Source organism: Malaclemys terrapin, chromosome 23 (genome assembly GCF_027887155.1).
Source record: "Malaclemys terrapin pileata isolate rMalTer1 chromosome 23, rMalTer1.hap1, whole genome shotgun sequence".
NCBI lineage: Eukaryota > Metazoa > Chordata > Testudines > Emydidae > Malaclemys > Malaclemys terrapin.
Window position 1 is genome coordinate 15,545,608 of NC_071527.1, and position 23,410 is coordinate 15,569,017.

Consider the following 23,410-nt stretch of genomic DNA (forward strand, 5'->3'; position numbering starts at 1 on the left):
CTTGGTAGTGACAGCGGAGCCGAGGGTTAGAGGAGGGCGTCTGAGGGGCTGGATTAGGGCCAGAGTCAGAGGCTGGTCCAGCCAGGGTCACCCGCTCTAGTGGGCTGCCTGGCAAGCTAAGCGTTCTGCCACTCCTGGCAGATCTCATGAGAACAGCTGATCTTGGTCAATTTCCCCACCATCCAAGGGCAGAGCCCAGGCCAAAATTGGGGGGCAAACAACAGGATCTAATCCAATGGCCCGACACTCCTGACGTTTCTGGGGTTCGGCTGAGAGGTTCCAACCTATCTCCGCACCCACGCGGGAGCCTTTCCAGTGCTCTGCGCCAATCAGAAGTCATCGGCCTGGGGCAGAAATCCAGAACACTGAAATTCACCAGACTGCATCAGACAGGCAGTCTACTCCATCGAGTCGGTCAGCACCAGCACTAGGTGCAAGAACCCCACCGTGTCCGATGTAGGATAATCTGCCCCCCGCATTAAATCCCGTCCTGGCCTCTAATAGTTAGAGAGCGGTTTAAATCCCAGCGCCTGAGGTTTAATAACCCTTCCAGAACAGTCGTTAGCTGTAATTATGATCACTCTGGATATTCCTGCTCCCCACATAAGCGTCCAATCCCTTTTTGAAATGTACTGAATTCCTGGTTTCAACCACTTCCTGTGGCAAGGAGTTCCAAAGGGTGACGTTCTCCGGCCTTTTATGTACGTCAGGCTAGAGGACAATGCTCCCTTCTGGCCTTTAGCTCTATTAAAGAAACTTGAACCATTGCAATTCATAGAGTTTAAGGCCAGAAGGGGCTATTCTGTTATCTCCTCTGACCTCCTGGAAGGCACAGGCCAGAGAATCTCACGCAATTACTCCCGTGCCGAGTCTGATCACTTGTGCCAGAAAGGCAGCCGGCCTGGATTTGAAGATCAAGGGATGGAGAATCCACCACTTCCTTGGGGATGTTGGTCCAATGGTTTATCACCCTACCGTTAAAGCATTGTGCCTTATTTCTAACTTGAAGTTGTCTGGCTTTAAACATAGCATCATAGAAACGTAGGGCTGGCAGGGACCTCAAAAGGTCATCTAGTCCATCCCCTGCCACACTGAGGCAGGACCATTTATACCTAGACAGGCTTTTGTGTCCTTAAAAACACCCAGTCTTTGGTTCGCATTCTGCCTCTCTCAACTAGCTTAAAGAGAATGACACGCGCCAAGATCAGACGGAGGCACTTACTTGGATTCTGGATCTTCTCGTGTGTTCCGTTTTGGAAGATACTTTTTCACCAGATTCCTGCAAATGAGAAAGAAAAAAAAAAAACCCATGGGAGAGTGGAGGTTTCCTGGGAAACAAGGGCAGGGGGTTCCCTGCGTAGGGAAGATTGCAAGATGTTACCAGCCAGAGAGAGGCCATCAGGCTAGAAAGCCCCTCCCTCGGTTTCCCCGGATAGATAGAAGCCATCGTAAGAAGTCGACAGGAAACCCCGAGTCCCAGTTCCAACACCAGAAATCTAGCCCCGAGGCCGATGGAAAAGCTGCAGGCTTTTTGTGAGAGCACGACCCTGCCCCAAACTGTTCATTCGCTAATCCAGGCCAGCAGCGCGAGGGGCAGCTAAGGCAGGGAGAGAGGAAGCGACTTGCCCAGGGTCACCGGCAAAGCTGGGAACAGAATTAGCTCTGCCGAGTCTCAGTCCAGCGTCTGATCCACTGGACCCGGCTGGAAGGATGTTGTAAAGTCCTTGGAATCCCTGTCTGTCTGTTGTACTTATCTGGTACGGTAACATCTGAGTGCCCCTCAAACTTTAATATACTTCTCCACACAGCCCCATCAGGTAGGGCTGTTCTCCCCATTTCACAGATGGGGAAACTGATGCAGTGAAAGAGAAAGAAGGGGAGAAAGAGACTCGATCATTTCCATATAGTGAACCAGTGGCAGAGTTGAGAAGAACCCAGGAATTCTGATTTCCAGGTTCTCTCTGCTTAACCACTGCACCTCACTCCCAGAGCTGGGAATAGACCCCAGGAGTGTAGTCTACTAGCCAGAGCAGGGCACAAGGAGCCAGGACTCCTGGGTTCCATTCTCAGCTCTGGGAGGGGAGTGGTATCTAGTGGTTTGAGCAGCAGGGGCTGGGAAGCAAAACTCCTGGGTTCTCTCCCTGGCTCTTGGAGGGGAGTGGTATCTAGTGGTTTGAGCAGGTGGGGTGAAGAGTCAGGACTCCTGGGTCCTACTCCCAGCTCAGAAGAGAAGATTCTTTACTTCCAATTTCCCCTCTGCCGTAGCACTAAACCAGGATTAAAACCCAGAAGTCCTGACCCCCAATTTCCCACTGCTCCAGCCATTCGACCCCATTCCCCAGAGCCAAGAAGAAAACCCAGATCTCCCCCGGGACAGTGGAAGAAAAGAGGGCGTCATGGGAACGGAAAAAAAACGCTTTTCTACGTGCAGCCGTGACGGGACGGTGCTTTTTGGTGGGATTTCACCCCCAGGCACGACACGAGCGGCCTCTGAAAAAGCTGGGCAAAAAGAGAAGAGAAACCAAAGAACTCCTCTGCTAGGAGCCTGGAGAACCCCCCGGAGCTGAGGGACAGACAGGCAGCCTGGTTTGAAATGGGCTCAAGGAGAGGGAAGCTCCCTGCAACGTGGTTTGCAAGAAAAATGCTGGGTTAAGACTTCTGTGCCACACGCCTGCTCTTCCTGTCAGCTACCCCGGGGCTGAGCCAGCCTGGAGGGGGCTCTTCCTTCCTCCCGCTAAACATAGGCCAGTGGTTTCTGATTGGCCTGTGGCAGAGATCTGCTGAGCAGAAAGGCTAGTCTGGCCTGGCACTTGCCTGCAGCGTGAACGGAGGCTGCTGCCCCTTAAAGGGGACAGGACGAGGTGGCTGCCTTCACCACCGTGTTCGCTTCCGCTCCGGGGGGGGGGGGGGAGCTGTGCTTGGAAAGCACCAGCGCCCCAAGATTCACATGCAGCCTGGAGAGCGACCAGGCTCCACGCCCACAGCCTCCCTGGGTACCGGCAGGACCCACAGCGCACGGGGGCTCGGGCCGAGCCTCAACGACCGTGCGCTGTTCAGCCCCACTCCTTAGGGAGGCCAGAAGAGGCATTTCCTTCCCCACCAGCCACGCTCCTGCGATCCGAGAGCCAGGATGCCTAATGCCTTTGGGCCCCCTCCTGGAAGGGCTTCCCCGGGGGTACATGGAGAGGAAGCATGGCCTATTGAGTAAATAAAATAAATTATAAATTAATGGAGATATCCTATCTCCTAGAACTGGAAAGGAGCTTGAAAGGTCATCGAGTCCAGCCCCCTGCCTTCACTAGCAGGACCAAGTTTACTGATTTTGCCCCAGATCCCTAAGTGGCCCCCTCGAGGATTGAACTCACAACCCTGGGTTTAGCAGGCCAATGCTTAAAACACTGAGCTATCCCTCCTCCCCCCGCAAAAAGCACTGAGCTGGGAGTCAGGACACCTGGGTTCTATTTCCAGCTCTGCTGTGACTTTGGTCTAACTTCCCTGCTCTGTGCCTCAGTTTCCCTTCAACCCTTAGTCTGTTTAGACGGAGCTCTTCAGGTCAGACACTTTCTGATCCACCCTTGATCTCAGCTGGGTCCTCTAGGTGCATCGTAGACTGCACTCTCCGCTCTTGGCTGTGGACGGGCTCCTCTCCTGACACTCCTTTCCACCCCCCTGCTTTCCATGGGGACAGGCTCAGCGCTAAGGGGGAGCGGCTCATAGGGGACTTTGGAAGGGGCTGGAGGTGGGGGTGAGGTTTTAAAGGAACAGGCCACCCCCTTTCCACCCACCCATCGGGCCCAAGCCTCTTGCTCAATAATAAAGCACATTTCACCCGCAAGTCTTCAAGCACTTCACAAAAGCATCACAACCCTCATTTTAGAGGTGGGGAAACTGAGGCACAAGAGGCCGCAGCGACTTGACCCAGGACATCCAGCTCTGGCTGCAGGCTGGAACGGAGGCCCAAGCCCTGGCACATCCATTCCCAGATACATACAGCCCACCCTGCTAGCACGGAACCAACCAGCGTTTGTTACAGTCCCAGCTACAGGACCCCAGCGGAGATCGAGGTCCGCCTTGTGCTGGGTGCTGGCCAGACACAGGTCCTGCTCCAAAGAGGCTAGACAAGACAGTGTGTCAGAGGCAGGGAGTGGGGACAGGACTCACCCAAGGTCACAGAACAGGGGAGGGGCAGAGCTCAGAACAGAACCCAGGTCTCCCAACCCAGGGCTCTACCCACTAGGCCATGCAGCCTCTGCTGGCTGGTTGGTTCAGGACAGACTTAAATGGCACGATCCTCTCTGCCTCAAACAGAGAATTTCCTAGCCCTGGCAGGAAACTCCCCACCTCTCTTACATGATGTGGCCTTCCTAGAAAGGAGAGGCACGGAGAGAGCCAGGCAACCCACGGTTTCACTTGCAAGTTCGGGCACAGCCCCTCCCAAGAGCTGGGAGTTTCTTTCCTAGTTAGAAAGGAGATGGAGCCTATGAAATGAGAAAGAAAAAAAAAAACAAACCAAAAAACAACCCCCACTGGCCATTCAGGAAGCACCTTGCAAACAAATTCACACCAAGCTGCTGAGCTGGCAAGACCCAGCTCGCTCAATTCACCGACAGACGAAGCGCGGCAGCGCTGGCCGTGAGCCCACCATATCGCCAGCCGCTGCCTCTCCCGGGTTTGTCTGCCACTCTTCAGTCATGAGCTGGAGGCGGGGCTGCTCCAGAGTAAAATCTTGTCCCCTCGCCCCGAGTTTCATGGGTTTTTTTTTTTTTTTTTTTAATTCACCTACTGGGGTGTGGGGGGAGGGGAGGGGGACTTTTTGGTTTTTACACTTCTCAGGTCAGTTTCAAGCTTTTTTCCTGCAGCTACAAGTGCTAGAAATTTACATTTTAAAACCATCTTGTAAGCAGAGATGCTTGCGTAGCCACCTGCCTGTAGGAGCTGAAGCTTTCAGAGAGTTGCTGTAAGTCGCGAGACTCACAATAAAGTGACAAGAGTTGGCTGCCCCCTACTTGAACGACGCCTTGTGTGCGTGTCCGCCCAGGCACAACGCTGCCCCCTGCTGGCGGAGCGGATCAGCACCACCCAGCTCTACGCATGTGTATTTAAAGGCCATTGATCTATCGCATCCCCTCCAATCTCATCCACCGTGGCGCTTTTGCGCCAAGGCCAGCAATAATCGTCGCCGCTTGGCCCCGTTTAGACAGGCGAGCAGTGGACATGGACAGTCGCTCCTCCACGGCATTGTACGCGGTATTATTGACCCAACTCCAAACTCATCCACAGCGACTGGGATCAGAAGTAGCCACTAACCACGGGCTGCTGAAGCCGACGTAACACGACTAGATCGGTTCAGTGGCTGGATGGGTCTTGCCTGCAAAAGTTTGTTGGCCTGGACCAGGCTGGAGAAAGACGTGTAGACAGACCCCTTGAGGGCAGGGGGTGAGGTGCACCAGCAGAGGAAGGGGCAGCAAGACGCCTGCTGTATCACTACTCCTAGATCTTCCAGGGGAGGTGTGGGGTTTTTTTTTTTGTTTTTTGTTTTTTTTAAAGCCAGTGGGACAATGAAACCTTTAAAGCGCCAGTGACCATTTCAAAGCACTCGTCCCTAGGCCGGGTGGAGACCCCCCAAAGAGCCACCTACGGCTAGCACAGGAGGACCCAAGCATGAAAGTGACACAGAGGGAAAGTGACCTAAGGTTCCCTGGTGAAGAAAACACGAAAATAGGGAACCGGCGAGAGAGCAGCCCTTGAGGTTTGTATAATTAGTCATCCCAGTGCACCACAACCGCTGGGGGGTGGGGGAGGGAGAGAGGGGAAGAGAGAAGAGAAGAGTTCATTTTATTTTTAACACTATATCAATTTATTGTCTTGCCAGCATCCCTGCAATAATAGGAGGTGATGTGGGGTTGGGGGAGAGGGGAGGAGAGAGTGTCCGTGTCTACCACTGCTCTCTGCTAGATCGAATCAGAATGACTTGATTCTGTGTCATAGGCCCTGTACTGCTAACAGCGATTCTTCTGGGCGGGACAAAGGAGCTGGATGTGTGTAGATATTTGGGGTCTACGCCGGCTGCTCTGATCTGTCTAGCTAAGGAATTTAACTAACACCCCTGCCGCCCACCCACACACACTATGTGATACCCTTCAGAGCAGGACAATGCTATTATCCCCACTTTATAGGTGGGGAATGGAGGCCGGGAGAAGATAAGGGCTAGATTTTTCAAGGTATTTAAGTACCTAATTCCAGTTGATTTCAATAGGAATTAGGCATCCTAAATACCTTGAAAAATCTGACCCTAAGTGACTTGCCCACATCTCACAGGGGTTTGGGGCAGAGCTGGGTCTAGAACCCAGGTCTTACACACCTGAACAGCCAGTCCCCTGCCCACTGAACCACATGGCCACCCAAGGCCCATGCTAGAGCCGTAGCCACCACACTGTCCAGCTTTCCTCGGGATGAAATGCCCAGCGGCCGTGCTGTGCCGCACAGGGGCAGTCATGCAGCGTACGTGGGAATCAAGGAGCCCCTAACTCAGAGAGGCTCACCCCTGCATCCTCAGAGTCCCCCCGCACACTGTGCTGTGCGGCAGCAAGTTGCTCTCTTCCACCCCAGAAGCAGCTGCATTTAGCCAGCATCCAACCCTCCTGACATCCTAGAGAAAAACATGTTACCAGGCAGCCAGGTCAAGAAAGCACCTTGCGTTTCCACGCTAGGTCAGCTCAACGGGGCAGAGGGACTCAGCAGACAGCAGGTAGAGGACAGGGCTGGGACTCAGGTAACCTGAATTCTGTTCTGGGTTCTGCCACTCACCTGCTGGGCAGGTCGCTGCCGTTGGCATGGCAGAAGCGCGTTAGGTGCTTTCCAGCTAGGTTTCCCCTCCGCCTCCCCGCCCCCGTTTCCCACGCAGCTTTTGGTTCCCTCCCGTGGAGGTTGCTAGGATCCCTGACCGATATCGCCAGCCCCCCTGCTCCGGGATCTGAATACCTGATTCCTCTTAAATTCCAACAGGAAGGGGGCATCCACACCCCTTCGCCAGCTTGGGAGCATTCCCCTCCCATCCTCTGAACCGTCTAGTCCCCTTTGCCCAGGTGGGCCGGGCTTGGTCTTCCCTGCAGAGTTAACTTGAGTCTTGTCCCTAACACGTGTCTGGTGAGCAGGGCCGGTGCAAGGAACCCAGCCCTGCGGCAGCTCCCCACCTCCGCCCTGAGGGCCCCCCCCTTGGCAGCTCCCCCTCCCCGAGGAGCCGTGCAGCAGCTCCCCACCCCAGCTCACCTCTGCACGCTGCCTAATTCTCCTCCCCTCCCAGGCTTGCGGCCCCAAACAGCTGATTGGCACCGCAAGCCTGGGAGGCGGGAGAAGTGGAGCGGCCGCTGCACTGGGAGAGGGAGTCTGAACCGCACATGTCAGCGCGCCGCCGGCAGCCCAGCCCAGGAACGCCGTAAAAAAAATTGGGGGCACCGCTTTTTGGCGCCCCCAAATCTTGGTGCCCTAGGCAACCGCCTAGTTTGCCTTAATGGTAGCACCAGCCCTGCCTGTCAGCGCACAGACCCCTCCCTCCCATGCTGTGGGGCGGCTAACTCGAGCCAGCCGGCCCAAGACGGAGCGCAGGCGAAAACCGGAGCGAGCACATCTCATCAGCTGCTAACGCAACCGCCTTGTAGTGTAGACGTGGCCGCAGGCTCGCGCCCCTTGGATGCTGCTAGCCTTCCCACCATCCCCCCGCACGAAAGGATAGCCAAGTTCTCCCAGGATGCACTGGGAAGGAAGTCACAGAGGGGCTCAGCTTAGTGCAGTGCCAAGAATCATGGAACACGCCCCCAGAAGCATAGGCGCAGACTCCGTGGGTGATCCGGGGCTGGAGCACCCACGGGGAAAAATTGGTGGGTGTGGAGCACCCACTAGCAGCTCCCCACCCCCCTGCCCCAGCTCACCTCTGCCTCCGTTCCGCCTCCACCTCCTCCCCTGAGCAGCCTCCGCGTCCTGCTTCTCCCCCCTCCCTCCCAGCATTTGCGCTGGGAAACAGCTGTTTCACACAGCAAGCCTGTGAGGGAGGGGGGAGGAGGAGGAGGAGGAGGAATGCAGCACGATTGGGGAAGAGGTGGGGCCAGAGTGGGGTTTTGGGGAGGGATCTAATAGGGGCAGGGAGGGGGTGGAGTCGGGGCAGGGCCAGGGGGTGCAAGCACCCACTGGTGCCAACAAAAGTTGGCGCCTGTGCCCAGAAGCCCCAGTGAACACAAAAACTGGGGCAGTTGGGAATACTGAAAAGGTCAGGTCCCTCACACAGAGTGATCTGGGCGGCTTGGTAAAATGGGGGCAAGCAAACCACATGTGTTTTAATACAGCTAAATGTGTACATCTGGGGGACACAGAACACAGGCCATACTTACAGGACGGGGGCCTCGAGCCTAGGAAGCAGTGACTCTGGAAAGGATCTGGAGGTCATGGCGGATAATCAGCTGAACACGAGCTCCCATTGTGAAACTGTGGCCCAAAGGGCTAATTTGATCATAGAATATCAGGGTTGGAAGGGACCTCAGGAGGTATCTAGTCCAACCCCCTGCTCAAAGCAGGACCAATCCCCAACTAAATCATCCCAGCCAGGGCTTTGTCAAGCCTGACCTTAAAAACCTCTAAGGAAGGAGATTCCAGCACCTCCCTAGGGAACCCATTCCAGTGCTTCATCACCCTCCTAGTGAAAGTGTTTCCTAATATCCAACTTAGACCTACCCCACTGCAACTTGAGACCGTTACTCCTTGTTCTGTCATCTGGTACCACTGAGAACAGTCTAGATCCATCCTCTTTGGAACCCCCCTTTGGGTAGCTGAAAGCTGCTATCAACCCCCCCCCCCCCCCCCCCCACACACACACTCCTCTTCTGCAGACTAAACAAGCCCAGTTCCCTCAGCCTCTCCTCATCAGTCATGTGTCCCACCCCCTGATCATTTTCATTGCCCTCCTCTGGACTCTTCAATTTGTCCACATCCTTCTTGTAGTGGGGGGCCCAAAACTGGACACAGTACTCCAGATGAGGCCTCACCAATGCTGAATAGAGGAGAATAATCACTTCCCTCGATCTGCTGGCAATGCACCTACTAATGCAGCCCAACATGCCGTTAGCCTTCTTGGCAACGAGGGCACACTGCTGACTCATATCCAGCTTCTCGTCCACTGTAATCCCCAGGTCCTTTTCTGAAGAACTGCTGCTTAGCCAGTCGGTGCCCAGCCTGTAGTGGTGCATGGGATTCTTCCATCCTAAGTGAAGGACTCTGAACTTGTCCTTGTTGAACCTCATCAGATTTCTTTTGGCCCAATTCTCTAATTTGTCTAGGTCCCTCTGTATCCTATCCCTACCCTCCAGCCTATCTACCTCTCCCCCAGCTTAGTGTCATCTACGAACTTGCTGAGGGTGCAATCCATCCCATCATCTAGATCATTAATAAAGATGTTGAACAAAACCAGCCCCAGGACCGACCCCTGGGGCACTCCACTTGATAGCAGCGGCCAACTAGATATCCGAGCTGTTGGTCACTACCCGTTGAGACCAGCAATCTAGCCAGCTTTCTATCCACCTTATAGTCTATTCATTTAATCCATGCGTTTTTCACTTGCTGTCAAGACTATTGTGGGAGACCGTATCAAAAGCTTTGCTAAAGTCAAGATATGTCACATCCACTGCCTTCTGCATATCCACAGAGCCAGTTCTCTCATCACAGAAGGCAATCAGGTTGGTCAGGCATGACTTGCCCTTGGTGAATCCATGTTGACTGTTCCTAATCACCTTCCTCTCCAAGTGCTTCAAAATGGTTTCCTTGAGGACCTACTCCATGATTTTTCCAGGGACTGAGGTGAGGCCAGGGCCGGCGCAACCCATTAGGCGACCTAGGTGGTCGCCTAGGGCACTGTGATTTGGCGGGCGGCGACCACGGCGGTATTTCCATGGCGGGACCTTCCGCCGCCTCTGTGGGGGTGCGGCATTTCAGGGCGGGACCTTCCGTCACCTAGGGCGGCGGAAAAGCTGGCGGTGCTCCTGGGTGAGGCTGACCGGTCTGTAGTTCCCCGGGTTCTCCTTCCCATTTTTAAAGATGGGCACTACCATATTTGCCTTTTTCCAATCGTCCGGGACCTCCCTGACCACGAGTTTTCAGAGATAATGGCCAACGGCTCTGCAATCACATCAGCCAATTCCCTCAGCACCGTCAGATGCATTAGATCTGGACCCAGGAACTTGTGCACGTCCAGCTTTTCTAAACAGTCCTTAACCTGTTCTTTCACCACTAAGGGCTGCTCACCTCCTCCCCATACTGTGTCGCCCAGGGCAGCAGTGGGATGGGTAAACAGGGGAATCTCGAGTAGGGGCAGAGAGGTTCTTTTACCTCTGTACCTGGCACTGGTGCGACCGCTGCTGGAATCCTGCGTCCAGTTCTGGTGCCCAAATTCAAGTCGGAGAGAGGTCAAAGAAGAGCCATGAGAATGCTGAAAGGGTTAGAAAACCTGCCTGATAGCGAGAGACTCCAGGAACTCAAACTTCTTTGCGTAACCAAGAGAAGGTTAAGGGGTGACTTGATCACAGTCTATACGCACCTACACGAGGGACAAATCTTTCATAAGGGGCCCTTCAATCTAGCAGCGAAAGGTCTAACACGATCCGACGACCGGGAACTGAAGCTAGACCAATTCCGACCGGAAATAAGGCGCACATTTTTTAATGGGTGAGAGTAACTGACCACTGGCAGGTTGTTCCAAGGGTCATGGTGGATTCTCCATCACTGAGTTTTTAAATCACAGTTGGATCTTTTTCTAAAAGCTCTGCTCTAGGAATGATTTGGGGGCAGTTATCCAGGAGGTCAGACTAGATGATCACAATGGTCCCGTCTGGCCTGGGAATCTATAAATGTGGGCAGAATTGGGGGGCGGGGGAGGGGGAGCTTACGCTGCCACTGCCCATGCCATGCGCCTGTTTCTCCTGGTGCCCATCACCAGGCTATCTGGGAGGCAGCGAGCATACACACGTGTCTGCTCTGTAGCTAGGCAGAAGACGGTCTCCAGGGCAATGCAGAGCTGGATTCACAAACCGTCCCCCCAGCCAAGGGCCAGGGCACACGGCGAGGAGTCATTGGTAAAATCCAGCCAACAACCCAGTGAAGAGCAAGAGGAGTCCAACACGCTTGGACGGCAGGTCCCCCGGCTCCCCCCGCTCCGTTCAGCTGTATTCCAGGCTGGAAGCGCCAAGGTGCTGGCTGCCTGCCTTGCTGGGAGAGCAGCAGCCCCCGCAAAGGGGAGGTGGGGGATTTAACTCGGAAACATTGAGTGGCACCTCGTTAACCCTTTGCTCCCTGCTAGGCCAGGCCAAGCCAAGCAGGGATCTTGGAGCACGATGCAGATAATACGAGACGTGATGCGTGGGAGTGGGGGGGATGCAGGGTCATGTGCCTCCTCCCCCCATTTGCTCTTTGGCTTGTACTGAGCATGCTCAGTAACACCGCTGAAACCAGGTGCCCTCGCTCTGCCCCCCTTCTCCCCCCCCCACTATCAGCAGGTACGAGTGGTCTCTGCCACAAGACACGGACAGGTCAGGGAGGAGGGAGAAACCAGGGAAGGACAGAGCTGTGGGTGGAGCGTGGGATCGGGCCATCCTGCCAGCCAGTTCTCTGCACAACTTTGGGCAAATCCCTTTTGCTGCCTTTGTCTTGATTTCCATTTCACAGATGGAGCAATGGAGGCACAGAGGGTCTGTCTACTCTGCAACGAACCCCCGTGGCAGCTGATTCAGGGCTCGGGCCGCAGGGCTCTAAGATCGCAGTACAGGCGTTTGGGCCAGGCCGGAGGCCGGGCTCTGAGACCCGCGTTACACAGCTCGGGCTCGACACTGAACATTTTTAGCCCCGCATCTCGAGTCAGCTGACACGGGCCGACCGTGGGAGTTTTATTGCAGTGTAGACATGCCCAGAGAGAGGAAACTGTTTGCTCCAAAAGGTACCGAGGGAGGAGCTGAAGAGAAAGAACCCAGGAGTCCTGAAACCTGGCTCCCGCCTCTAACCACTGGACCCCACTCTTCTCCCACAGCTGGGAATAGAACCCATGATTCCTGAGACCCAGCTCTAACCACTAGACCCCATTCCCCTCCAAATGAAGGGAATGGGACCCAGGAATCCTGCCTGGCCCTAGGTCTGGGAGGGAATGTGACTAGAACCCAGGCGCCCTGACCACTAGGCCCTTGTGCCTTAAGCAGCCGTTCTGGTCTTTGTCCCCTGCCCTCCTACCTGAGCTGTTTGGCGTAGGCCTGCTCGATCTCCGTCCGCTCCTTCACAAACTTCACGTACTTCTCCAGCAGATCCAGCCCCCACTGGGTGTGACGCTCTATGTCATCAAACTGGTCCTGGAGGAGAAGAGGGGGGAAAGAGAGGGGGGAGGTGTGCACAGCTGGAAACAATACAGCATCCTTCCTGCGCGCCCGACCGCCCACTCTGCTGACGCCCCCCACAGCTGTGGGCTCAAACCCCAGCGGTCCCCACCCCCAGCCCCCGCAGAACCCCGGGTTCAATCCCCGGCTGTGCCAACCCACACCCTTGGCAACCCCCCAAACATGGGTCTCAATCTCCTGTTGTCACACAAATGCCCCCCAGCCCATGTCCACTAATCTCAGACCACCCCCCACCTCCTCAGTACAGCCGTGCGTCTGATGAAGTGGGCATTCACCCACGAAAGCTTATGCTCCAATACATCTGGTAGTCTTAAAGGTGCCACAGGACCCTCTGTTGCTTTTTGCAGATTCAGACTAACACGGCTACCCCCGATACTCCTCAGTACAGGCACTCATCCTCTATGGCCTCTCCTGCGAGCAAGCCCCCTACAGACTGGGCACCAGGAACACACAATGGGAGGAGTCCCTAGTGCTCCCCCATACATCCTCTCCCCACTCCCACCCCTCTCCACATCCCTGCCCCCATTCCAGCCCCCTGCCATATCCCCACGCCTTCTCCCCCAGATCCCCATGCTCCCCAGATCACCAGCCCAGACCCCAACCCCTCCTCCTCCCAGATCCCCACTGATCCCAGCTCCCCTACATCCCCACACCTTCCCCTCCAGATCCCCATGCTCCCCAGATCACCAGCCCAGACCCCAACCCCTCCTCCTCCCAGATCCCCACTGATCCCAGCTCCCCTACATCCCCACACCTTCCCCTCCAGATCCCCATGCTCCCCAGATCACCAGCCCAGACCCCAACCCCTCCTCCTCCCAGATCCCCACTGATCCCAGCTCCCCTACATCCCCACACCTTCCCCTCCAGATCCCCGTCATCCCTAATCCCCGAGGCCCACCCTAGGATCTCCAATCCCGATTCCTGCCCTCTCTGATCCCCGACCCACACTCAGAGGCTGGGAAAGGAGCCCAAGTGCAGCAGCTCGACTTCTGCAGGCAGTGGAGGAAGCGCCTCCGTTCCCGTGGCCCCCCCCACGGGCTCGCCCCGCTGGCTGGCAGCCAGGCCCATTCAGAGCTCGGAGGAGAAAGACGCCAGGGCAGGGGGGTGTTTATAAACCTAGCCACACAATGCGGCCTTGTTTACGAGAGCAGCTTTTGCCAGGGCTCAGGCAGGTTTCACATGGAGACCGAGAGGTCTGCTGCTTGCCAGGAGCTAGGATACACGATGTGACGGAGCGACTGCCGAGACTCATCAAGCCCTCGGATCGCTACCCCTTCCTGCTTCTCCACGTGGGCACCAATGATACTGCCAAGAATGACCTTGAGTGGATCACTGCAGACTACGTGGCCCTGGGAAGAAGGATAAAGGAGTTTGAGGCGCAAGTGGGGTTCTCGTCCATCCTCCCTGTGCAAGGAAAAGGCCGGGGTAGAGACCGTCGAATCGTGGAAGTCAACGAATGGCTACGCAGGTGGTGTCGGAGAGAAGGCTTTGGATTCTTCGACCATGGGATGGTGTTCCAAGAAGAAGGAGTGCTAGGCAGAGACGGGCTCCACCTAACGAAGAGAGGGAAGAGCATCTTCGCCAGCAGGCTGGCTAACCGAGTGAGGAGGGCTTTAAACTAGGTTCACCGAGGGAAGGAGACCAAAGCCCTGAGGTAAGTGGGGAAATGGGATCCTGGGAGGAAGCACAAGTAGGAGAGTGCAAGAGGGGAGGACTCCTGTCTCATGCTGAGAAAGCGGGACAATCAGCGAGTTATCTTAAGTGCCTATACATAAATGCAAGAAACCTGGGAAACAAGCAGGGAGAACTGGAAGTCCTGGCACAGTCAGGGAACTATGATGCGATTGGAATAACAGAGACTTGGTGGGATAACGCACATGACTGGAGTACTATCATGGACGGATATAAACTGTTCCGGAAGGACAGGCAGGGCAGAAAAGGTGGGGGAGTTGCGTTGTATGTAAGAGAGGAGTACGACTGCTCAGAGCTCCGGTATGAAACTGCAGAAAAACCTGAGAGTCTCTGGATTAAGTTGAGAAGTGTGAGCAACAAGGGTGATGGCGTGGTGGGAGTCTGCTATAGACCACCAGACCAGGGGGATGAGGTGGACGAGGCTTTCTTCTGGCAACTAGCAGAAGTTGCTAGATCGCAGGCCCTGGTTCTCATGGGAGACTTTAATCACCCTGATATCTGCTGGGAGGACAATACAGCGGTACACAGACAATCCAGGAAGTTTTTGGAAAGCGTAGGGGACAATTTCCTGGTGCAAGTGCTGGAGGAACCAACTAGGGGCAGAGCTTTTCTTGACCTGCTGCTCACAAACAGGGAAAAATTAGTAGGGGAAGCAAGAGTGGATGGAAACCTGGGAGGCAGTGACCATGAGATGGTCGAGTTCAGGATCCTGACACAAGGAAGAAAAGAGAGCAGCAGAATACGGACCCTGGACTTCAGAAAAGCAGACTTTGACTCCCTCAGGGAACAGATGGGCAGGATCCCCTGGGAGAATAACATGAAGGGCAAAGGGGTCCAGGCTGTATTTTAAAGAATCCTTATTGCGGTTGCAGGAACAAACCATCCCGATGTGTAGAAAGAACAGTAAATATGGCAGGCGACCAGCTTGGCTAAACAGTGAAATCCTTGCTGATCTTAAACGCAAAAAAGAAGCTTACAAGAAGTGGAAGATTGGACCAATGACCAGGGAGGAGTATAAAAATATTGCTCAGGCATGCAGGAGTGAAATCAGGAAGGCCAAATCACACTTGGAGTTGCAGCTAGCAAGAGATGTTAAGAGTAACAAGAAGGGTTTCTTCAGGTATGTTAGCAACAAGAAGAAAGTCAAGGGAAGTGTGGGCCTCTTACTGAATGAGGGAGGCAACCTAGTGACCGAGGATGTGGAAAAAGCTAATGTACTCAATGCTTTTTTTGCCTCTGTCTTCACGAACAAGGTCAGCTCCCAGACTGCTGGACTGGGCAGCACAGTATGGGGAGAAGGTGACCAGCCCTCTGTGGAGAAAGAAGTGGTTCGGGACTATTTGGAAAAACTGGACGTGCACAAGTCCATGGGACCGGATGTGCTGCATCCGAGGGTGCTAAAGGAGTTGGCGCATGTGATTACAGAGCCATTGGCCATTATTTTTGAAAACTCATGGCGATCGGGGGAGGTCCCGGATGACTGGAAAAAGGCTAATGTAGTGCCCATCTTTAAAAAAAGGGAAGAAGGAGGATCCGGGGAACTACAGGCCAGTCAGCCTCACCTCAGTCCCTGGAAAAATCATGGAGCAGGTCCTCAAGGAATCAATTATGAAACACTTAGAGGAGAGGAAAGTGATCAGGACCAGTCAGCATGGATTCACCAGGGGGAAGTCATGCCTGACTAACCTAATTGCCTTCTATGATGAGATAACTGGCTCTGTGGATGAGGGGAAAGCAGTGGATGTGTTATTCCTTGACTTTAGCAAAGCTTTTGATACAGTCTCCCACAGTATTCTTGCCGCCAAGTTAAAGAAGTATGGATTGGATGAATGGACTGTAAGGTGGATAGAAAGCTGGCTAGATCGTCGGGCTCAACGGGTAGTGATCAACGGCTCCATGTCTAGTTGGCAGCCGGTTTCAAGCGGAGTGCCCCAAGGGTCGGTCCTGGGGTCACAGTGTGCTCTTGTTGCCAAGAAGGCTAACGGCATTTTGGGCCGTATAAGTAGGGGCATTGCCAGCAGATCGAGGAACGTGATTGTTCCCCTTTATTCGATATTGGTGAGGCCTCATCTGGAATACTGTGTCCAGTTTTGGGCCCCACACTACAAGGATGTGGAAAAATTGGAGAGAATCCAGCGGAGGGCAACAAAAATGATTAGGGGGCTGGAGCACATGACTTATGAGGAGAGGCTGAGGGAACTGGGATTGTTTAGTCTCCAGAAGAGAAGAATGAGGGGGGATTTGATAGCAGCTTTCAACTACCTGGATGGAGCTCGGCTGTTCTCAGTGGTGGCAGATGACAGAACAAGGAGCAATGGTCTCAAGTTGCAGTGGGGGAGGTCCAGGTTGGATATTAGGAAACATTATTTCACTAGGAGGGTGGTGAAGCACTGGAATGGGTTACCTAGGGAGGTGGTGGAGTCTCCTTCCTTGGAGGTTTTTAAGGCCCGGCTTGACAAAGCCCTGGCTGGGAGGATTTAGTTGGGAATTGGTCCTGCTTTGAGCAGGGGGTTGGACTAGATGACCTCTTGAGGTCCCTTCCAACCCTGATATTCTATGATTCAGTTACCCCTGCCCAACGACTCGTCGGCAAGGGGAAATCCCTGGCACCGGACCCGCGCCCTTCCGACCCAGATGCCAGAGCCACCCACCAACCCGGCTGCAGCCCAGTCAAAATGTATCCTCACTCCCCGCCTGGCCTCCAGACCCTGTCACGATGCCAGTCGTCCACCCCCAGCCTCCTCTGTCCCTTCACCATGCAACCTTGGCACCATGGGTGCAACCCTCCCCCGCTGTAGCTCCTGCAGGTTGGCACAGCCTCACAAGCATGGTCTGCAAGGGAATTTTAGCCACTGGTGCTCCTGTGCAAATGGATACGCCCCCTCCTCGCCCACCCCAACCTGGTGCAAAAGGCTGCACTGTTACCAACCCTGACTTCAAAATCCCAGCGCGGGCAAGGACCCGGTTTCGGCCCCAGATGAGGCATCTGAGTTGTATTAGTAGTAAGGCAAAGTCAACTCAACCCAGACACCTAGTAGTATAAAAAGGACAAAACCCTCATGCTCCAGAACCAGGGATCAGGAGGAAAACATCCCCCATGGGGGAAAACCTGCCTCTAACTGCCACCCACAGAGTTTCTTGCACCGTCCTCTGAAGCATTGGAGGCTGGCCCCTGTCAGAGGTGGGATGCCGGACTAGACGGGCTCCCTGCTCTGATCCGGTGTGGCAATTCGTACGAAGGCACATTCCCTGGCTTATGCCTCTTGATTTCTCTCTCCATTGCTCTGTGCATGATGGCAGTGCCGAGAGGCTCAAACCAAGCCCCGTTGCGCCAGGTGCTGCAGAGACAGTCCCTGCCCTGAAGACACAGGCAGAACGAGAACTGCCGGGGTTGCGCATTAACTATTATAAAAGGAGTATTTGAAAGGATATAAAACCTCAGGCTTAAAGCAATCTCTGTTAGGAATTAGCAGACCCACGAGTGTCTGCTAACATTACACACTATCTAGATTCACACACTTTAAAGCCAGAAGGAACCACCATGATCTAATGAGCCTAACCTCCTGCCTAGCGCAGACCAGGATGAAATAGACCCCAAAAGGGCGGGAGAGGAACATAGCGTCTGGGGCACGATTTTCAGAAACAATTAGTGATTCGAGTCCCAGCTAGGGCCCACCTTAACGCTCTGTTGGCTTGGGCGCAGTTCTGGGGACCCCGATCCTCGAAGGGCAGGTGCTCAGAATTTTGACCCACGTCTCTTTAAGGAGCCTCAGATCACGTGCCTGGTGGCGTCTCCAATTACTTGAAGGCTTTTAGAAAGAGAAACCCGGGATTGATTTCAAGGTACGCTCTCTAGCTCCACTGCCCGACGTGGGCTGGAGGCAGGCTGCTCTGGGTTATAAAGGAGGTCGGGTTCAGCCAGCGTTTCTCAGTCCTTTCAGCTTGGCAGCTCCTTATTCAACATCAAACATTTTCACGGCAAAGGTCACTGCTGGGTCCTTGGCGCAGCTCACAACGCACTGTGCTTTTGGGCTGCCAAAGCCCCCCCATGAGGCTGGGTACCTCGCTCCCCCACAGGAGCCGGCACTGGGAGCCTGGCAGGGGACAGTCAGTTCCCTCCCCCGTGGAGAAGAGCACACTTACCCTGCTGTCCCAGCACTCCCCTGCTCCCACCATTACACAAATCAAGAGACCAGACCGGGACTCAGGAGACCTTCGCTCAATTCCTAGTTCTGTCACACACTCCACGTGTCATCAAGAACCTCTCTGTCTATTTCATTATTACCACAGCGTCTCTAAGCTCCAGTCACAGACCAGGGCCCCGCTGTGCCAGGCGCTGCACAAACAGAATACAAAAGATGGCCTCTGCCCCAAGGATCTTACAATCCAGGTAGAAAACAAAAGAGGACAGCTGGATATGGACAGAGCATACTTGTCCCTCCTTAGCACAAGGAAACAGACAATATTGGTCAGTCTGATCGGCTGTCTCTCTCTGTGTGCGTCTGTGCAGCGTCCAGTTGTCTTGGTGCAACTCTAACAAATAACACGGAAAGATTTGATTCAAAATATTAGATGCGAGATTCCAAGCGAAAATAAAGGTGGAGGAGAGAGATTTAAAACCCGGCCCATCAGTGAGGAGAGCTCAGCAAACAGGTAGGAGCAGGGAGGAAGGAAAAGTCATGACATTGACTAGAAATAAAGTGAAACGGACTCATTTTAGGCCCGGATCTCTCTCAAGAAGATCTGCTCTAGATCGATAGGGGTGACAGGAGTACAAAGCAAGAGGGTATTTAGAGAAAGAACTACGCCACTTTTTAAACCCACATCCTACATTTGGCTGCTGTCTCTGGCAGACTACATCCAATCCACCTTGCATGAAGGAGAAAGATCAGTGCTGAGGGATATTTGAAATACTTCACAAAGCACTTAACAAGCTCCTTCCATCAAAGGCTCTCTAAGCTCCTTGGAAACTTTGCAGTAAGCGTCCCAACAATTTGTTGAGTAGGGAGATATCCACGTGTAACATTGAGGGGGGGTGACCCAGAACGAGGAAGTGAACTTGCCTTAGGGGAAGTTCTGTTGCCTGTTATACAAGAGGTCAGACTAGATGATCACAATGTTCCCTTCTAACCTTGGAGTCTATTAATCTATAGTTAGTGAGGGCCCAAAGGGCGGAAGTGGCAGAGCTTGGGGGGGGCGCGGAAAGAACCCAGGAGTCCTGCACTTCCATCCCAAAATCATCCTCCTCCCCGTCCCCAATCAAATGAGGATTAATGAGAGACAGGCTGAGATTTCATGCCTGCACTCTTTGAAGCTTAAATAATGGACCGTTCTCCCTAGCTGAGTTGTCCGAGAGGAAGGCTGGCACAGTGGTTAGCGCACTAGTCTAGATCTTGGGAGATCCAGGTGCAAGACCCTGCTCTTCCAGAGAGACCTTGGAAGAGTCACTTTTAGCTTCTCTGTGCCTCAGGTCCCTAAAAAGGAGATACCCCCCATGAGGCAGCACATCACTAATGGGAGGATCGACATTGTGAGGTGCCCAGCTAGTAGCGATGATGAGGGCCAGAGAGGTGCCACAGATGGTTCAGGTTTCAGAGGGGTAGCCGTGTTAGTCTGTATCAGCAAAAAACAACAAGGAGTCCTTGTGGCATCTTAGAGACTAACAAATGTATTTGGGCATAAGCTTTCGTGGGCTAGAACCCACTTCATCAGATGCATGCAGTGAAAAATACAGGGGCAGCTATAAATACATGAGAGGATGGGGGTTGCTTTACCCAGTGTGAGGTCAGTCTAACAAGACACCTTCTCCTGTATTTTTCACTCCGTGCATCTTATGAAGTGGGTTCTAGCCCACGAAAGCTTATGCCCAAATAAATGTGTTAGTCTCTAAGGTGCCACAAGGACTCCTCGTTGTTTTTATAGATGGTTCAGTTTGCAGAGTCCTGACAGGTTGAGACTAGAATAGTCAATTCCCAGAGTCAGGGCACGTCTTCACTAGAAAATGTGGCAGCATCAGAACATGACCTCGGAGTCACCTTAACGAGCACAATGTTAAACTACTACTTAGACGGGGGCGAGCCGGGTTTAACATCCCGTCAGCTGGTCGGGATGGAATAGGAGAGCTAACCCCAACCAGCTGACACGATATTAAACCCAGCTTGCACCTGTCCACACAGGAGTTTTTAATGTCATGCTAATTAACATGACTCTTCGAGGTTATCTTGTAACACTGCCTGGGGAACCATAAGGACACGGGCCACCGCTGTTCAGAGCGGGGAAAAGGTGACTCATGTTGCTTAAAGAATTTAAGGCCCCCATAAAAAGAAACTTCAGTAATCTAATCACCTCTGTAACTCCCCTCCCCCCAAATGCAACAAGGAGAGCAGAGCCCGCGGCAGATGGGAAGGCAGGACTGCCTGTGACAGAACGAGGTGTGGCTTTAGGGGCCTCACCTCGCATAGCTCAGAGCAGGCCGGGAATGGGGCTGTTCAGATAACGGACAACACGCCTGCCACCTGAAGGATCTCAAATGCTTTGCAGAACATTCAGCAGCATCCCTGGGAGGGATTTTAAAAAGTTTGTAGAAGTGGGGAAACTGAGGCACAGAAGGAACTGCCACGTGATCATAGAGTAAGTTACCGGCAGAGACAGGAAAAGAAGCCAGGCGTCTTGACTTTCCACTAGACTCCACCCCCATGCTCTAGCCACTGGACTCCACTCCCTCCCCAGAGCTAGGGATAGAACCCAAGCGTCCCGACTCCCAGCCAGCCTTGCACTAGTCCTTCGACCCCACTCCAGCTCTGGTGGTAATTGTTACACAGCAACAGTGAGGGGCATGATCTGCTACAGACGGCCAACAGCTAAGGGGAAGCGTTCGCAATCAGAGTTACAGGGGAAGTTGAAGTAGAAGATTTACCCAAGATAAAGTCATTATATTAGGGCCAGTCTACACTGGCAATGTTAAAGAACTGCCACGAACGTGGCTTGTGTAGTTGCAGCAGAGCCCTGGGAGAGGGAAAAAACCCAACTCCACGAGGGACGTAGCTCCCAGCGCTAGTGCACGGTTTACACTGGCGCGCTACAGCACTGAAACTTGCTGCACTCACAGGGGTGTTTTCTCACACCCTTGAGCGAGAAAGTTGCAGCGCTGGAAAGTGCCAGTGTAGACAAGCCCTTAGTTTCTCCTGTAGCGAGCACAAGATTTTTTTTTTTTTTTTTTAGAACAGACATTTGGCACAGGATTGTCAGAACCCAGGAGTCCTGGCTCCCAGCCCCTCTGCTGCTCTAACCACTAGACCCTACTCCCCTCCTAGAGCCAGGTATAGAACCCAGGAGTCCTGGCTCCCAGCCACATCTTGATCTCACCCCCCCACTTTCTGAATACAATCCAGGTATCAACTCCCCATCTTCGCTGCTCTACTCAGAGCACACTCCCCCTCCCAAAGCTGGGGATAGAACCCAGGAGTCCCAGACCCCCACACCGCCTTCTAGTAGGCTGTCCTTCCCGAAGGAATCAGCCAGGCACCCCTCCCCCTTCCCCAGTGACAGCTAGCTCACTTTCGAGTGGACTTGGCCCGATTGCCGTCCAACTGGGGCCTTGACACCAGGGCCCTGAAGCTCTCTCAGCACCACTCACAGGCTTCCCCAGCCGGCGCCAAGTGTGACTCACCAGCTCCCCTGCATTCCTGCCGTGCGTCGCAGTTGATTGTAATTAGATGCCAAAGAGCTACATGCCAGGTTAGATCAGTCTGGGGGTGGAGGCACCCGAGTGTGAAGGCGAATGCAGCTCTGTATCACCCGGCACAAAAACCCACAGGACCCTGGTTCTCAGTTACCTTGACCTTAATGGACTGTCCCTCTGCACCATAAAAGGGCCTTCGTTAAGGCAGCAAATCTTCCCCATCCAAGGGGCACCTCCAGCAGCGCGGAGCTGGCACCTGGGCTCATCAGTCAGCGCACTACGTACTGGGCATAGCACGGTGCCTATTCTCCGCTCCCACTGGCCGTGGCCTTTGCTCCAGGTCCCAGCCATATAGGGTGACCAGATGTCCCGATTTTATAGGGACCGTCTTGATATTCGGGGCTTTTTCTTACATAGGCGCCTACTACCCCCCAACCCCTGTCCTGATTCTTCACACTTTCTAGTCACCCTACGTCCAACACCAACACAAGCTATTACATTTCAGGCTGGGGCTGGCAGAGCAACTAGGATTCAACTTCCTTGTGTTACGCAGGGTCGTGAAGGAGTCCAAAAAAACCCCCTCAGATTCTAAGGCCACTCCCCTCAAGTCTGACCTGGTACAGTACAGGCCACAGGACTTGCCTGGATTCCTTCCTCTTTGAACTAAAGCAGATCTTTTGGAAACGCATCCAAGCCGGATTTTAATATGGTCAGCAATGGAGAATTCACCACAGAGGTTGGCAAGTTGCTCTCATAGCTAATTACACTCATCGACGGAAATTTACATCGTATTTGTTCCCTGAATTTGTCTAGCTTCAACTTCCAGCCATTGGGTCACGTTAGACCTTTCCCTGCTAGACTGAGGAGTTCTCTGTTATCAAGTTTCTGTTCCTCGTGTAGGTAATTATAGATCAAGTCACCCCTTAACCTTCTCTTTGTTAACCTAAATAAATTGGAGTCCCTATTTGCCAAGCCTTTAATCATTCTCATGACTCTTCTCTGACCCCTAAGAACATAAAAACAGCTATACCGGGTCAGAACAAAGGTCCATCTAGCCCAGTATCCTGTCTGCCGACAGTGGCCAATGCCAGGTGCCCCAGAGGGAGTGAACTTAACAGGTAATGATCAAGTGATCTCTCTCCTGCCATCCATCTCTATCCTCTGACAGACAGAGGCTAGGGACACCATTCCTTACCCATCCTGGCTAATAGCCATTAATGGACTTTACCTCCATGAATTTATCCAGTTTTCTTTTAAATGCTGCTATAGTCCTAGCCTTCACAACCTCCTCAGGCAAGGAGTTCCACAAGTTGACTGTGCGCTGTGTGAAGAAGAACTTCCTTTTATTTGTTTTAAACCTGCTGTCCATTAATTGCATTTGGTGACCCCTAGTTCTTGTATTCTGGGAATAAGTAAAAAACTTTTCCTTATCTACTTTCTCCACATCACTCATGATTTTATAGACCTCTATCAATTTCTCAACATCCTTCTTGAACTGTGGGCACCAGAACTGGACCCAGTATTTCAGCAGCAGTCGCAATGACCTCTCTGCTCCAGATTCCCATTTACACATCCCAGGGTCCTGGTCACAGCACCACACTGGCAGCTCAGGATCACC

General features: G+C 53.5%; 1 protein-coding gene across 2 annotated transcripts in view; it reads right to left on the reverse strand.

The window, feature by feature from the left end:
* Window positions 1-23,410, reverse strand: part of TRIP10 (thyroid hormone receptor interactor 10) — a 76,333-nt gene that overhangs the window by 22,004 nt on the left and 30,919 nt on the right. For both annotated transcript variants that reach the window (XM_054012476.1, XM_054012475.1), the window contains exons 2-3: window positions 12,259-12,374; window positions 1,223-1,279 (exon numbers count right to left, since the gene is read on the reverse strand). In XM_054012476.1, coding sequence (XP_053868451.1) covers window positions 1,223-1,279; window positions 12,259-12,374 — 173 coding nt within the window. The remainder of the gene's footprint in view (window positions 1-1,222; window positions 1,280-12,258; window positions 12,375-23,410) is intronic.